General features: G+C 39.8%; 1 protein-coding gene and 1 non-coding gene across 25 annotated transcripts in view; one reads left to right on the top strand and one right to left on the bottom strand.

Moving 5' to 3' along the window:
• Positions 1 to 14064, top strand: part of Macf1 (microtubule actin crosslinking factor 1) — a 347832-nt gene that overhangs the window by 327245 nt on the left and 6523 nt on the right. For 12 of the 24 annotated variants that reach the window (XM_058570880.1, XM_058570874.1, XM_058570873.1 and 9 more), the window contains 5 exons: positions 1033 to 1187; positions 1745 to 1819; positions 2865 to 2882; positions 5771 to 5888; positions 6650 to 6718. In XM_058570880.1, coding sequence (XP_058426863.1) covers positions 1033 to 1187; positions 1745 to 1819; positions 2865 to 2882; positions 5771 to 5888; positions 6650 to 6718 — 435 coding nt within the window. The remainder of the gene's footprint in view (positions 1 to 1032; positions 1188 to 1744; positions 1820 to 2864; positions 2883 to 5770; positions 5889 to 6649; positions 6719 to 14064) is intronic. The other 12 variants (XM_058570882.1, XM_058570885.1, XM_058570884.1 and 9 more) reach the window with 3 other exon arrangements.
• Positions 1346 to 1418, bottom strand: Trnav-aac (transfer RNA valine (anticodon AAC)). The gene has a single exon. It is a non-coding gene; the product is annotated as a tRNA-Val (tRNA).

The raw sequence follows: 14064 nt of genomic DNA, 5'->3' as shown, positions 1-14064 counted from the left end.
GAGGCATAAAGCACTGAAGTATCTTGCCAAGATCACAAAGCACTTCTTAAGCTGTATAACTCCAAGTAAGGAAGTCAGGGAAGGCCTGTCTATGCAGGTACTATTTGAGGTGAGATCCCAATGATGAGAAGGATCCAACCATATTAAGGTTTGTGGGAGGAGTTAGGGAAGAGATAACAGTAGGCACAGAGCACTGAAATGGGAATGAATGTGGCACATTCTAGTAATAGAAAGGTTAACATAGCTGGTGTGTTACAACCTAAAAGGAAAGGGGTGGAGTTGGAAGGATAGGCAGCAGTCAGTTAATGTAGGTCCTTGTGGGCCATAGTGAAGAGTTCAAATATCACTCCAAAGGTAGCAGGACAATGGGGAGCCCATCAGGTTTTTGGCTGAGAAACAATATAATCTGATTTATGTTTTGATAAATCACTCTGATCACTATGAATGTTCACACTTCCCTGTGGAAAGCAGTTTATTAAAAATGAAATCAGTAATCTAAATGTAGAAAAAAACTTCCTCTATTAATTCAAAATTGTCTCTATTCTGAGTTAGTGACTCATCTAAAAACCAGTAGTAGTGGAGTGGATAATTCTTATGTGGTAGGTCTATGAGTAATTGTAATATTTTATGCCTTTTGTTATATCTGAAATATTACTTAAGTATTTTAATTCTATAGGAAGTGAGGAAGTCTATACACAGAAATTCTAAAGTCTTAACTAGTAGCCTCTAATGCTATATTTTTAAAAAATATTTTTATTAATTGTTGATGGACCTTTATTTTACTTATTTATTTATATGTGATGCTGAGAATCAAACCCAGTGCCTCTCACATGCTGGGCAAGCACTCTACCACTGAGCCACAACCCCAGCCCCTAGAAAGTAAATTTTTGAGTGATATTTTTTTTTTTTTTATCTTTATAAAAGTGGGGTGGGTTTAATCTTTATATATTTTTTTCTTTCAAATACTTATATAACTGCCAACCAACCAAGTAAGGCCTCTCGATGTTTCACACTATGATTCCTTTTTTTCAGAGTTCCCTACCACCAAGTTAGAAATGACTGCTGTGGCCGACATTTTTGACCGGGATGGGGATGGCTATATTGACTACTATGAATTTGTGGCTGCTCTTCATCCCAACAAGGATGCTTATCGACCAACAACTGATGCAGATAAAATTGAAGATGAGGTATGGGAAATGACTGTCTTTTAAGTGTATTTTTAACCATAGATTTATACTATCTTGGATTTGGTTGGGTACAGTTACCATATCAGTCTTTTTTTAAAAAAATTTTTTTTTATTTATTCTTAAGTTTTAGGTGGACACAATATCTTTATTTTACATTTATGAGGTGCTGAGGATTGAACCCAGTGCCTCTTGCATGTTAGGCAAGCACTCTACCACTGAGCCACAACCCCAGCCGTGATCATTTGATTTTGATGCATGCATATTAGCACTTACCTCTAAAGGAATTCTGAAGCAGGATGAAGAACATATTGTATAGTTACTTGGGAAATTCTTTCTAGCCTTTCTTTCTCAATGTCTTTATTACCTCATTGAGTAACGCAGTTTGGATTAATTTGGATTAGAAGATAAATACCTATGTCAAAGTCCTGAAATGCCTAAAAAACAATTAATGATGGCTTCTCTGTTTATATGTTAAAAAGGGGGGTCTTTATTTCTCTGACTAGGAAGTCTTGTTCTATCCATCACAATTTATTTTTGTTATTGTTCACAACTGATAGGTCACAAGACAGGTGGCGCAGTGCAAGTGTGCAAAGAGGTTTCAGGTGGAACAGATCGGAGAAAATAAATACCGGGTAAGGAAGAGAAGAGCCAGTCCTCTGTGGTGGTTGTTTCCTCATATGTGGCCCTTATAGGTGAAAGAACCTGACACACAGCAGACTGGGTTGTCCCATCTTCTGGTGCCCATGGCCTTGAGATATAGTCACTCTTTGGCCTCATCTCTAGAGGTCAAATGTCAGGTGTCCTGTTGAGCTTACCAGATTTAGGTTGACAGTAGCTTGTATTTGATAAGATAGTGATCATTTAAGAGTCTTCATCACACTGCTAACCAAAGTCTTTAAGCAGGAATGAAGGTACCTTTGGAAACCATACCTACTGATTGATTATTCACTCCAAAAAGGCAGTTGTCTTGAGCCTGAGCAGCTCCCAGGCCCTCAGAAGACTGCAGGAACCATGTCAAGGCCCCAAACAGATGCTTTGCCTATTCTGAGCTGGGCTACAGATGGGGCCTGGGCACTCTGGGGAGGTTAGATGTGGCCATAACAGTGAGCTGTACTTGTATTTTAGCTTCTTTGGGACCAGGGTCAATGACATAAAAGGAATTCAAAATAGGGCTCCTAAAATATATTCAGCAGTTTGTTGGGATTCCCACGGTCCTAAGAAAAATATATGTTTGGCAAAGAGGATGTAGATGATCGTGCTTGGCTGGAAAAAAAAAAAAAAAAAACAGGAAAATCTAGGTTTCATTAGTGCCTCAAAAATATCCTCAAACTACACCAAATCTACACCAGGCTGCTGTAGGCTGAGGGCTTTGGTTGACTCTGCCTTGAATCCTACTCAGGACATTAGTTAGAGCTCCAGGTAATCCTATGCTTGCTTGGGTAGGTTTTGTTTTCTTGTTTTTTTAATAACCTCGGAGAGAAATGAGTTAATGAGCAACAGAGTGAAAGGTTAGAGCTTCTTAATTTGTAAAATCATTACTCTATGGCAGGAGTTCAGTGGTAGTATAGTCAGTATATATTCAAAAGACTGGTAACATGATATGATTTCATTCTTTAGTGTTAATTTGACAAAATGTTCTCTTTTTTTCCCTCCATCCTTTATTCTTACTGTCTGTAGTTCTTCCTCGGCAATCAGGTACAGTGTGCCTTGCAATGTTCTCCTCAGTGGATATGGTCTGTGTAGCTGATGCTGCCTGTTCTTTGCTGTGGGGAGAGGACATAATCTGAAGCATGCCTGGGTCACATCTGGTTGTCTTACCAAGTGGAGAAACTGCTAACAGGGCCAGTATTATAAAGCTGTCTCAGTGGCAAAAGGATCAAAGTATACTTATTTTTGTTTTTTAAAGATGAAAAATTCTATTCAAACTTAGATTGGTTAAAGATGACACTATGCTGTACTGAGTTATAAGTAATATGACTTGGGAAATTGAGACTAGGATATCAATCCATTTTACTTGTAAGATGAGCCTACTCTTGTACTTCTATATTGGAAGTCACAGCTCAGTTCTTCCTGATTTTTATCAGTCTTTTGACAGCACAAGTTTTACATAATGTACACTAAGTCAAAAAGTTCTAGGGGTATTTTAGTACTGTCTGTATAAATACTTCATTAATATTTATCATTACTTACTATTATATTTTATAATTATAAAGTTCCTGAAAATTATAGTGTAGAAATTATAATTGACTATGGCCTAAAGTTTGCCAGTTATGACCAAAAGCTAGTGATATCAAATTAGACTTATATAAAAGATTGGATGCTTTGACTCCGCTTGGTAATTCTAACCTTTCAGATCTTTTTGAGGGCTCTTGGGTCCTGTGTCTTTTAAATGTCAAAGAAAGTTGCATGTTAAATCTGTCTCTCTGGTGTGAAATTCGAAACACTAAGAGTTGATTTGAGGCCCTCAGTCAATGCTCAATTCCAGGTACTGCAATAATCACTAACTACAGTAATGTTCTGGGCCAGTGGCAAGAGCGGGATAGAAATAAACTGAAGATGAGAACAGTCAAGTGGCTTTAAATAAATCCTTGCAGTAGAGCACCCAGCATGCCTGCTTCCTGGTGACCATTCAGGTACTAGGGCCTCTTTGAAGGGGCACTGATGCCCTCCTCCACTGCTTTATTGACCAAAAGAGGGTCATATGAGTCATTCTAATGTTACAGATAAAATTATAAAATTATTTTATACACAAGGTGCCTGAGGCTTCAAAGAACACATGTCACTGTCATACAGCTAATATCAGTGCGATCATTAAAAACCCACTTCCCTGTGAGAAAAGGAAACAATGGTTATTGGCCTCCAAGACTCTGGTTCAGAGTTCTCAGCCTCTCTGACAACCCTATTCTGTAGGTTTCCATTTTTAGAGCTGTTGTAACTCTCCTACCACTTGTCACTCTAGCCTCAACTTCCCCAGATACTCTGGTTCTTCTTGCCTTGGATCAAATTTCCTTTTCCCAGAGCTCAGCAGAAACAAGTGAGAATCTTTCTAATAGAACTTCATTGAGAAATTAAAGAGAAGCCAACCATGAGATAAATGGAGTAGTAAACTCTAGGACTTAGTATTCTAAGAATAAACCTCCCTGGGTGCCTTCCTGTTCACTCTGGAGGACACACAAGTACATATTACTCTTTTTCCTCACCTATACCAAGAAAAGCTAGTGATATCAAATTAGACAGTGACTTGGGGGTCCCTGTGCTTGATCTGGTGGAGCCTAGCTACTTCCCAGAACAAGCTTCCTACACAGCAGGGGGCAGCTGCCCTCCATGATAGGGCATTTCCTCCCTCATAGCTGCAAGGAGTGCTGCTTCTGCCCCACCGTGCTGTTGCTGTAGTCACTTGTATAAAATTTTAAAAACTATGAAAAAATTAGCATAGGACTATTTATATTCAAAGTAAATGGCTGGGAAGGAAGGGACAAGATTTTTTAGTCTCCTTGCCTATATAAATAGTGCACTGGAGTCAGAGCTGCTGAGAAACATGGAGAACTACTACCAGTTATTAATAATGAAGGAGGATGGTTATATGCCCTTCTTAAACATCATTTCTCACCTTTTCCATTTTTCTGCCTTGTTTCAAAGTTATTCTCCTTTATAACTTTGAAAATGCTGGTTGACAATTCAGTAATCCCTTTTCCACTCCCCTGAGAACATCCTTCTTGAATTAAATAACTTTAGGAATTCAGTTTCTTTAACCAAGTGTTTGATGTTTGTTTTGGAATCTCAGCGTGCTTCTCTTTTGATGCCTCTTACTTCATTTTGGGCTATTTATGCAATGGGAAACTCCAAATGGCAAGATAGAGCCAGAAAATAGGAATATTAGAACAAAAGGAAAAAATAAACACTAGACGATCATGCTTGTTCCAAGGTCCAGAATAATTATTGAATACTATTTAGAATTATGGGCAATTAAATTTTTTATTTCTTCAACTAAATTTTAGAATAAATGCTTTCTGATCATTTTGTAGCTTGAAGAAACCCTTTCTCCTGGTGACATTGCAATTAGAGAATACTTAGGATTTACTTCAGAAAATCAGATGCAAAAAGTCTTGTTTTTCTTCCAAGCTTATAATAATGATGCTTTGCAAGGGTTTCCTTATGGCTTGACTTAGAATTTGCTGTTCTCCATTTAACTTTTAAGCACACTGTATTCAGAAGTTGACATCCACCCCCTATCTTTTAGAAAAACAAATTTGCATAACAAAATGTAGGCACTGATTTGGGCAGAATCTTTAAGAGAATCAAAAGGAGAGAACATTTATCTATCTTTCCCCTCTCCTTTTGGTGCAGGGTTATGACCAGGAAGAGAGGACTCTATCCCAGTGGAAAGTACTTGAAGACACAGACCTGTAGCTTGATGTTTCTGCTTTCCTATTTGTTAACCCTCTTATAAAAAATGCAAAGTGGAGCTTAAATTTCTCCCAAAACTATGACATTATCATTCCATCTGAATACAGTCTGCTTTAGGGGAAAAAGTATAAATCTACTTTAAGGCATACTCATTAAATTTTCCCTTGATTCTACAGTTTGGGGATTCTCAGCAGTTGCGGCTGGTCCGTATTCTGCGCAGCACAGTGATGGTCCGGGTTGGTGGAGGATGGATGGCCTTGGATGAATTTTTAGTGAAAAATGATCCCTGCCGAGGTAAGGAAGCATCCTAAGTGGGTGGTACATGTTAGGATGTTAGGTAGGGCCACACTGCTGCTCTTTTTGTGCTTCTAGAAGTGTTGGTGGGTCTTTGTTTTTTGTTTTGTCACAGTTCTGGTCTATGTTTATTGTTTTTTCACACTGCCTAGATAATGTCCCACCTACCATAAATTAGAACTCAAGTGCCAGGGAGAAAAGGCTAGAGAGGTCAGTGCTGTCAGGGAGAATGCAGAAATGAGAATTAAGACTTTAATGGTATCATCTGAACATTTCAGTTTGGAGTGTTATTAACACCAGACTAGCAAGGAGCCTTTTAGGTTCCTGTATCTTAGAGCCTAGATCCCTTATATAATTCCTGTGGCTGCAACTCAGAGAGTATTGGGCTCTTCCCATGCAGGGAAGAATTGGTAAGCCCCCCTGACTAGGAAGGAGGTTAAAGGACACCTACCAACAGCACCAAAACTTCTAAGACAGATGGTCACCTAAGACCATAGGGTGTCTTCCTATTAAATGTGAAAAAGGCTGACCCACTGGCCCAAAGGTGAAAGAATGCTATCAAATGAGCAGCAAAGGGGAAAATGTCCAAATCCCAGTTGCTGAATCCTGCTTAACTATATGCTTTCCTTTATCTTGTTAGCAGAGCTGCATGTGGGTGTATAAGAGGCTCCCCCACTGTCTCCCAGTTTGTCTTTCTTGACTAGTTTCTGCATTTCCAGCTCTGTCTCTGTTTCTTTGTGTTTATATATTTTTTATTCTAGTTCACCATCCTGGGAGTAAAATAAAGCGCTCTGATTCCAGCTCTTCGATTTCCAGTCAGTCTCCCATAGGTTGGCTTTTACCCTTTGTCCCTCTTTCCCATGCCTTCGTCTGTGGAGAATGGCTTTGCTTCCTAAACTATAACACCTCTTGGCTCTTGATATCTGCTGCCTTCATGAATGCTTGAAATAGCCAAACCGTTGCTTTTCCAACTACTCTACATTGACAGGGCATGGAACACTCATTGAGACAGTATCCATGGAGTTGGTTCTGTTTTCTACTTACTTAACAAATGCTTCTATACCCTTATGTGCTACACACTTTATTACAAATAACACATTTATGCCTCTTAACCACCCTATGAGGTATTGATACTGTTATCTCCATTTTACAGAATAGAAAATTAAGGCATAGAAAACTTAAATAACTTGCTCAAATACAGGCAGCCAGTACATGGCAGAAGCAAGATTCAAATCCAAGTCAGTGTGACTGTGACCACCATGCCGTGTGTCTCAGAAGCTCACATACCTGCTTGTTATGTGTATTATGTTGATCCAGCCTGCATAATTAAATTATTAAGGTTTATTGACATAGCAGAAATGTTTACAGTACAGTTATATAACTTCTTTGGAAGTGGTTTATAGTCATATTCTGAAGCAGTTAGGACAGAACTAAAACATACAGATCTCGCATGAATTCAGATATGCCCATAAATTTGTCCTCTTACTTTAACTCATTCTTCATTTACTCTAATAAACCAGAATAAAAACGAAACACTAAAAAATCTCCATTATAAGTTTGGTTTTTTTGGGTTTTTTGTTTGTTTGTTTTTTACACAATATCTTTTATTTTGTTTATTTTTATTTCTATGTGATACTGAGGATTGAACCAAGTGCCTCACACATGCGAGGCAAGTGTTCTACCGCTGAGCCACAACCCCAGCCCCCATTATAAGGTTTTTTTTTTTTTTTTAAGTTAATTTTGAAAACACCTTTTCTAATAAAAACTTCTGAAAGAATATAGTCAGTTTGAGAATTTAACTTTAACCCAGTAAAACATTATCATGTTCCAAATTTATTAATAAAGGTTTTTATTTTCCTGTCATGTATGATTGGACTAGACAAAAATACTGCATGTGGCATTGTGGAATCCTCGGTTGCCTATTTATTTGTTGCCTGCTCTATTGACAATAACATTATGCTGCTAGCCAAGAAGAATACTGCTTGCTTTATTCTTATCTAAAAATTGGAACCCCAAGGAAATTTGGGAGGGCCACCTAGTAGCTATTTTCTATGAACCATGATAGCCTTTTTCAGTAGCACTTGGAGCAAACAAGGTAAGGCTTTCCCATCTCTCTCCAAGAGTGCCCTCCTAGAATTCATTATCACCTACATTCTTTAGCTATGGAGTAAAGAATTCTCCAGCACTTTTAAATATCTGAACACTATTAGTAAGGGACAGGATGAGTTATTTCTAGTCAGATAAAAGATTGTTAGGGGGCTGGGGATGTGACTTAATGGTAAAGTACTTGCCTGGCATTCATGAGGCCCTGGGTTCAATCCCCAACATCCCACCACCAACAACGAAAAAAAATAGTGTTAGGAAATGAACACCTAAGGGCTGGAGTGGATGGTAGTGGTTTGGAAGAGCATGAATAAGAAAAAGAGAAGTTCCTTGAAACTAGGGTTCTATAGGACTAACATGGCTTCTAGAAACACTGCTTGTGGTAGAGTTTATGTTCATTTCTGGTGTATTTCCTTGGGCCCCTGGACTATATAGAACATTATATTGAGGATGGTATAAAATTGTACCAAGGTTCTTGATGCCAGTGTACACTATTATCATTTGTTATTTCCTTTTACATAGCTGTTGAGAATGATGGAAGATCTTCAACTTATTGCTTTAGCCAAATGTAAAATGTAAAGATATTCCACTAGGTAGATTTACCAGTTATACAATTTCCTGGTAATGCCACAGTCAGAAGTTTTAATTTTAGTCTTCATCCATGGCAGAGGAAATCATAATGCTTTGGATAATAATAAAAGTGACCTGCTGCCTCAAAAATGGGTATTCCTGTACCTAGGCTACTATGTATGTTTTTAAGCATCAGACATAGTCTCCCAAATAAAGATTTAGAAATTTTCATTTATGGAAATTTAAAAGGCACATTTTGGCTTAGAATTGATTTTTAATTTCCATAAAATACACATAAGATTTACTGTCTTAATAGCTCTTAAATGTACAGTTAAGTATATTCACACTATACCACATGTCCATGAATCTGTCTTCATCTTGTAGAACCAAAATCCTACACCTATTAAACAGTAGCTTATAACTGAATATTTACTAACAGGCCTGTTCCAATGTCAATTGCCCTTAGAAAATGATGGCCTCCTGACAGTTGAAGAGTTAAACCTGACGTGGTTTCAGTGTGCCTCCCCCATGGCAGCCTCTGTCTGACTTGGTCACAAGAGAGTTCAGCCTCGGATTCTGTGCTAGGATTCAACAGGTTTTCAAACCACAAAATGCAGTGTTAACTCTGCTGGTGATGACTATGGATGATCTCCACTCCTGTGGACCTTTCTTATGGAGAACTGTTCTCTCTGCTCTTTTTTTTTTTTTTTTTTTTCTTTATTTTTGACAGCAGAATGCATTCTCTCTCTGCTCTTTTAAGTTGCTATTTCTTTTTGTATTCTAACTATAGTAGGTCTGGCAAGCCTGAATATAATCTCGTGGTTTCAGTAATGAAAATTCATAGATTTGCATTGTGGCTCGAGAGCCAGTCACAGAGTTAGAGAGCGAATTTTACTGGGGCATCTTTGTGCTTCTGTTCTTCATCCCTAAAGAAGGAAGGAGCACTTCTTAACAGAATACCTCATGAAAGTCGTGAGATTCATCTCTTGAAAAGGTTGGGTCTACCCCATTTTCAGAGGAATAGAGGCTATTGGGATTCACAGATACTTGTTAAACCCCTAAACATGAGGTTGGGATCCAGAGGTAAATTAAAATGACAGTCCCTGCCTTAAGAAGCTCACAGCCCAGTGCAGGAGCACAGGTGAATAAAGAAATGCCCTTCAGTTGATACAGTGAGTGAGTTGGGTGAGCGAGGCAGGGGAGATGGGTCTGCTCACACAGGTAGAGAGGGCATCAGGACAAGGAGGTGTTGCTTCAGCTGCATCAGAGAGGTGACACTGGACAGACAGAGGGCCCCTGGCCATTCACAGTCCAGGAAGCCACAGGTTCAGGTGTACAGGAGTGTCAACAGCGGGATAAAAAGGGAACCACAATTAATCCCATGTGACAGTGGAAAGGTATGCAAGGCTGGTGGCCAGATAAGATTGTGCAGAGTGGCTGGCAGCTGGGACCGGGTGGTGGAGACCAGGCCACCACATATTTATGGGCACTTGGTCACATAATGCTTGCCTGGTTCCCAGTCCTTAGAAAATAAAAAAAATTCATGGTCAGTTGCTTTTGAAAGATGCTAAACATGCTTCTTTTACTGCAGGACTCTCAGAGCTGGCCAAGTGCTAGCCTCATCAGGGCTGTCCCAAGGGGGAACATGAAGAGGACAGTGTTTACCAAACCCTTCTCAGAGGAACCTCTCAGAAACTTCAGTGTGGGAAATTCTACTCTAAGCAATCGACACAAACAGATTTTTATCTAGAAATGCATTCTGGGGGATGAGTGAGGGCAGGTGGGTCATGAGCATGGCAACAAGGAGACTGGTTGGAAACTGCTGCAGTTACCAGGGTGGAGGGGATGCTTCATGAACCACACCAGTGTCGGGGGGGTGGGCATGGAAAGGCTCCAGGGACTCAAGAGGTGTTAGAAGGTAGACTCATGATTGAACTGCCATCAGGAGGTCAGTGCCTCCATGCACTCCCTGGTTTCTGGCTATGTCTGCTCGGTCTTTGCCTATAACTTTCTGACAACAGGAAGGACTATGCTGAGAATGTACATGGGAGTTGGGCATGATAAGGGTGGCACTGAGTTCTCAGAGGAACAAGTTTGTTACCAGGTGGAAAGTCCAAGAGGGAGAACGGGACTGTGGACAGACCTGGAATGAACAGGGAGGAAGGAGAAGCAGCAGAGCGGGTGTCCTTGAAGCCGGGGCAGGGCAGTGACACTAAGGTTTGAACCCAGGACCTTATTTGTGCTACTCAAGCACTCTACACTGAGTTGCATCCCAGCCAGAGGAGAGTGTTTCAGAAAGAAGAGAGCAGATAATTCCCCACACTCCAACACATTAAACATTAAAAGCTAAGATGTGATGCTTTTACCTATCAAACTGTCAGACTTTCACTTGCACACACATAACTTAATAACAGACAATTGACCAGGCTGAAGTAAATTGGATATACTATGTATTGGGGGGGGGGGGGGGGGCATGTACATTGGTGTAACATTTTGGAGATTATCAGTCTTGATCATGGTTAACACATCAGTTAACATGTTTTTTATAAATCCACTTGCAGAAATTTGTCCTAAGGAAACATCAAGATGTGTGCAAAAGTTTTCTAAGAGGTCTAGACAATTGAGTTAGTTAGATTTTTGTCACATGACCAAAATATCTGACAAAACCAGCTTAAAGGAGGAAATGTTTATTTGAGCTCACAGTTTCAGAGGTCTCAGTCAGCTGGCTCCATTGCTCTGGCCTAAGGCCATGGAGCTATTCACCTCATGGTAGCCAGGAATCAGAGAGGAGCCTGGAGGACAAGACATAATCCCTATGGACAAGTCCCCCTGCCCCACCTGCCTACAGTTATACCCAGTTAGTCTTTTTACATTATTAACACATCAAATGGATTAATGATCTGATTGGGTTACAGCTCTCATAATCATTTCACTTCCTGCATTAACAGGAGGAACACTTCACATCCAGACCATAACAAAAATACAGGAATATTCCTGATATTTTTATATTAAGATATATTTACATACACACACAGACAGTTATGCAAAAAAAATAAAGTCACACCAACATTTTTTATTACTTTATCAGTAATTTTTTTATTTTATTTTTAGTTGTAGATGGACACAATAGCTTTTTTTTTTTTTTTTAATGTGCTGAGGATCAAACCCAGTGCTTCAGGCATGCAAGGAAAATGCCCTACCACTGAGCCACAACCACAGCCCTCATACCAACATTTTAATAGTGCTGTCCCCTGGGTTATGATTGTGAGATTAAGTAACTTATTCTTTTTGTAATTTTCTGGGCACGTCAACCTTTCTACAATTTAAAAAAAAAAAAGCCCCATTCCCATGACACGGACATTATCAGGGCCCTTTGCACAATTTCTATGGAGTGGTAGGAATGGAGGCCTGTGTGGGATGAGGGGAGGTTGGGAACAGCTAAGTACAATTGCTGCTGCAAAGACTGTGGCTCAGAATGACCTGGGGGCAGGATAAGATGAACAAATAAGTAAGTAGAGCTTTAGGCCCAGCTCTGCCATAGCTTTGTTTGACCTTGGCCTCTGTGGATCTTCCCACTCCTTTGGAATGGAAGAGATGCTAATAACAGTCAAATACAATATTGCACATGATAACACTTTGTAAATTGTATAGTGTGTGGGGAATTATATTATCACTCTGTTATTACATATATAGTCCTCTCTCCCCTTTTGGCAGGAGGATAGGATCTCTACATGTTGCCCAGGCAGGTCTCAGATCCAGGGTTAGAGTGATCTTCTTGCCTCAGCCTCTCCTAGTAGCTGGGATTATAGGTGTGTACCAGTGTACCTGGCCCGTAACCCTTTCTAACATGTCACTGTCTGCAGTTGGGTTACTATTTCAAAAGTTTTTTAAACTCTTGTAACCCCTGTTGTTTTCTACCAAAGTTTGCTCTGAAGTGAATTATCAAATATTTACTAGACCATACATATGAAATTCACTGCAGCTAGGGGCCACAAACAATTCTTTTGGGGTATTGAGGTCCTCAGCTTAAAGAATGGTTTCTGTTTCTCAGTGTCACCTTACTACCATCTGTATATCCATCTAGCTGAGCACTTCAAACATGATGTATAGTCTTAAAAAGGTACCCAGGTACTGAAGGAAATCCTCTTTGAGAATGAATTCCTGCTAATGCGTGTAGACAAAGAAGAGTGCTAAAGTCTGAAAAAAGGATGCAGAGAAGAATAGCCAAGGAATAAATCTTGAGAGGCACATTTCATTGGGACTGAGGAAGAAAGAGCTGAGTGTGTTAGGGACTGTTAAGTCAGACCATCCAGATGAGCTGAGCCCTTAAGAGACAGCCAGCCTGATCTCCTTTGGTGAGCCTGGGGAAACCCAGGTTCATAGCAGGAAGGCTCCCAGCTGGTGGGATCTGTAGCTCAGTGATTTTGATAGCCACAAGTTAGTGCTTTTAATCCAGTGCTTTGAAATGGTATGTCAACATATCATATGTTGAGAAGAAAAGAACAACAAATAATGGTGGTGGTTCCTTTTTTCCAGAGTTCCTCAGCAGTCTATTATTCAAATATGCCTAGTACTTTCCTGCCCCCCCCCCCACTGAGGATTGAACCCAGGCATACTTTACACTGAGCTATGTCCCCAGTCCTTTTTATTTTTTATTTTGAGACAGGATCTCACTATGTTGCCAAGGCTGGCCTTGAACTTGTGATCCTCCTGCTTCAACCTCCCGAGTCACTGGAATTATGGGTGTGTGCCACAGTGCCCAGATATGTCTAATATATTCTAAAAGTAAACAATCTGGGCTGGATGAGCAGGTAGAGGGTTTTTATAGGATCTTTCAGGGAGGAACAAAGGACATACTCCCAAGAAATTATTTCTTTTACGTTAATAGTGTCTTCCATATTTAACATTTGTTTTGGGCTTACTGATATCTTCTGTGTGAATCATAATTTAAGTTCTGGCCTTACAACTCCAGAAAGCCATGAAACAGCACCGTGGCCTTCAGTACTGGTTCCAGAGTCTCCCACCTTAATGTTCCGCTCCACTTGCAGCTGCCCCTTCAGCTTTTTACTGCTTTCATTTTTTGACTTAACAGTTTCTCACTGGCAAGTTTTGTGCATGGTCTTGTTCTTTCTCTCTCCCCCCACATGTTTACTTCTTAATGATTCTGTCATCTTTTTTTTTTTTTTTTACTGTTCTGAGTCCTTAGACCCTTATCTTGGATTGTGATTGAATTCAAACAAAAGAGTCTAGACAATGTCAATTTCACTAATGTGTTTTTTTCCCCCAATTTCCTTATCACATATCCTGCAAATGCTGAGCAAAAAAATACACGTCCTATGAGAGAGAAAAGGAGTTTTGATTAACATTGGAGCCCTGTGGTCTGTTGTGCCTGCTTCACCTTGAGCAGTTACAGTATGCTTACCCCAGGGAACAGTGCAAAGCAAGACTGGGACAGCAGAACAGGATGGTACTCTGTACACAGAGACTTGCTTATTATCACAAG

The sequence above is a fragment of the Marmota monax genome, unplaced genomic scaffold (assembly GCF_021218885.2).
Source record: "Marmota monax isolate L192 unplaced genomic scaffold, Marmota_monax_Labrador192_F-V1.1 WCK01_AAM20220418_F8-fsc00008, whole genome shotgun sequence".
Classification (NCBI taxonomy): Eukaryota; Metazoa; Chordata; class Mammalia; order Rodentia; family Sciuridae; genus Marmota; species Marmota monax.
This window is presented reverse-complemented; position numbering and strand designations above follow the sequence as displayed.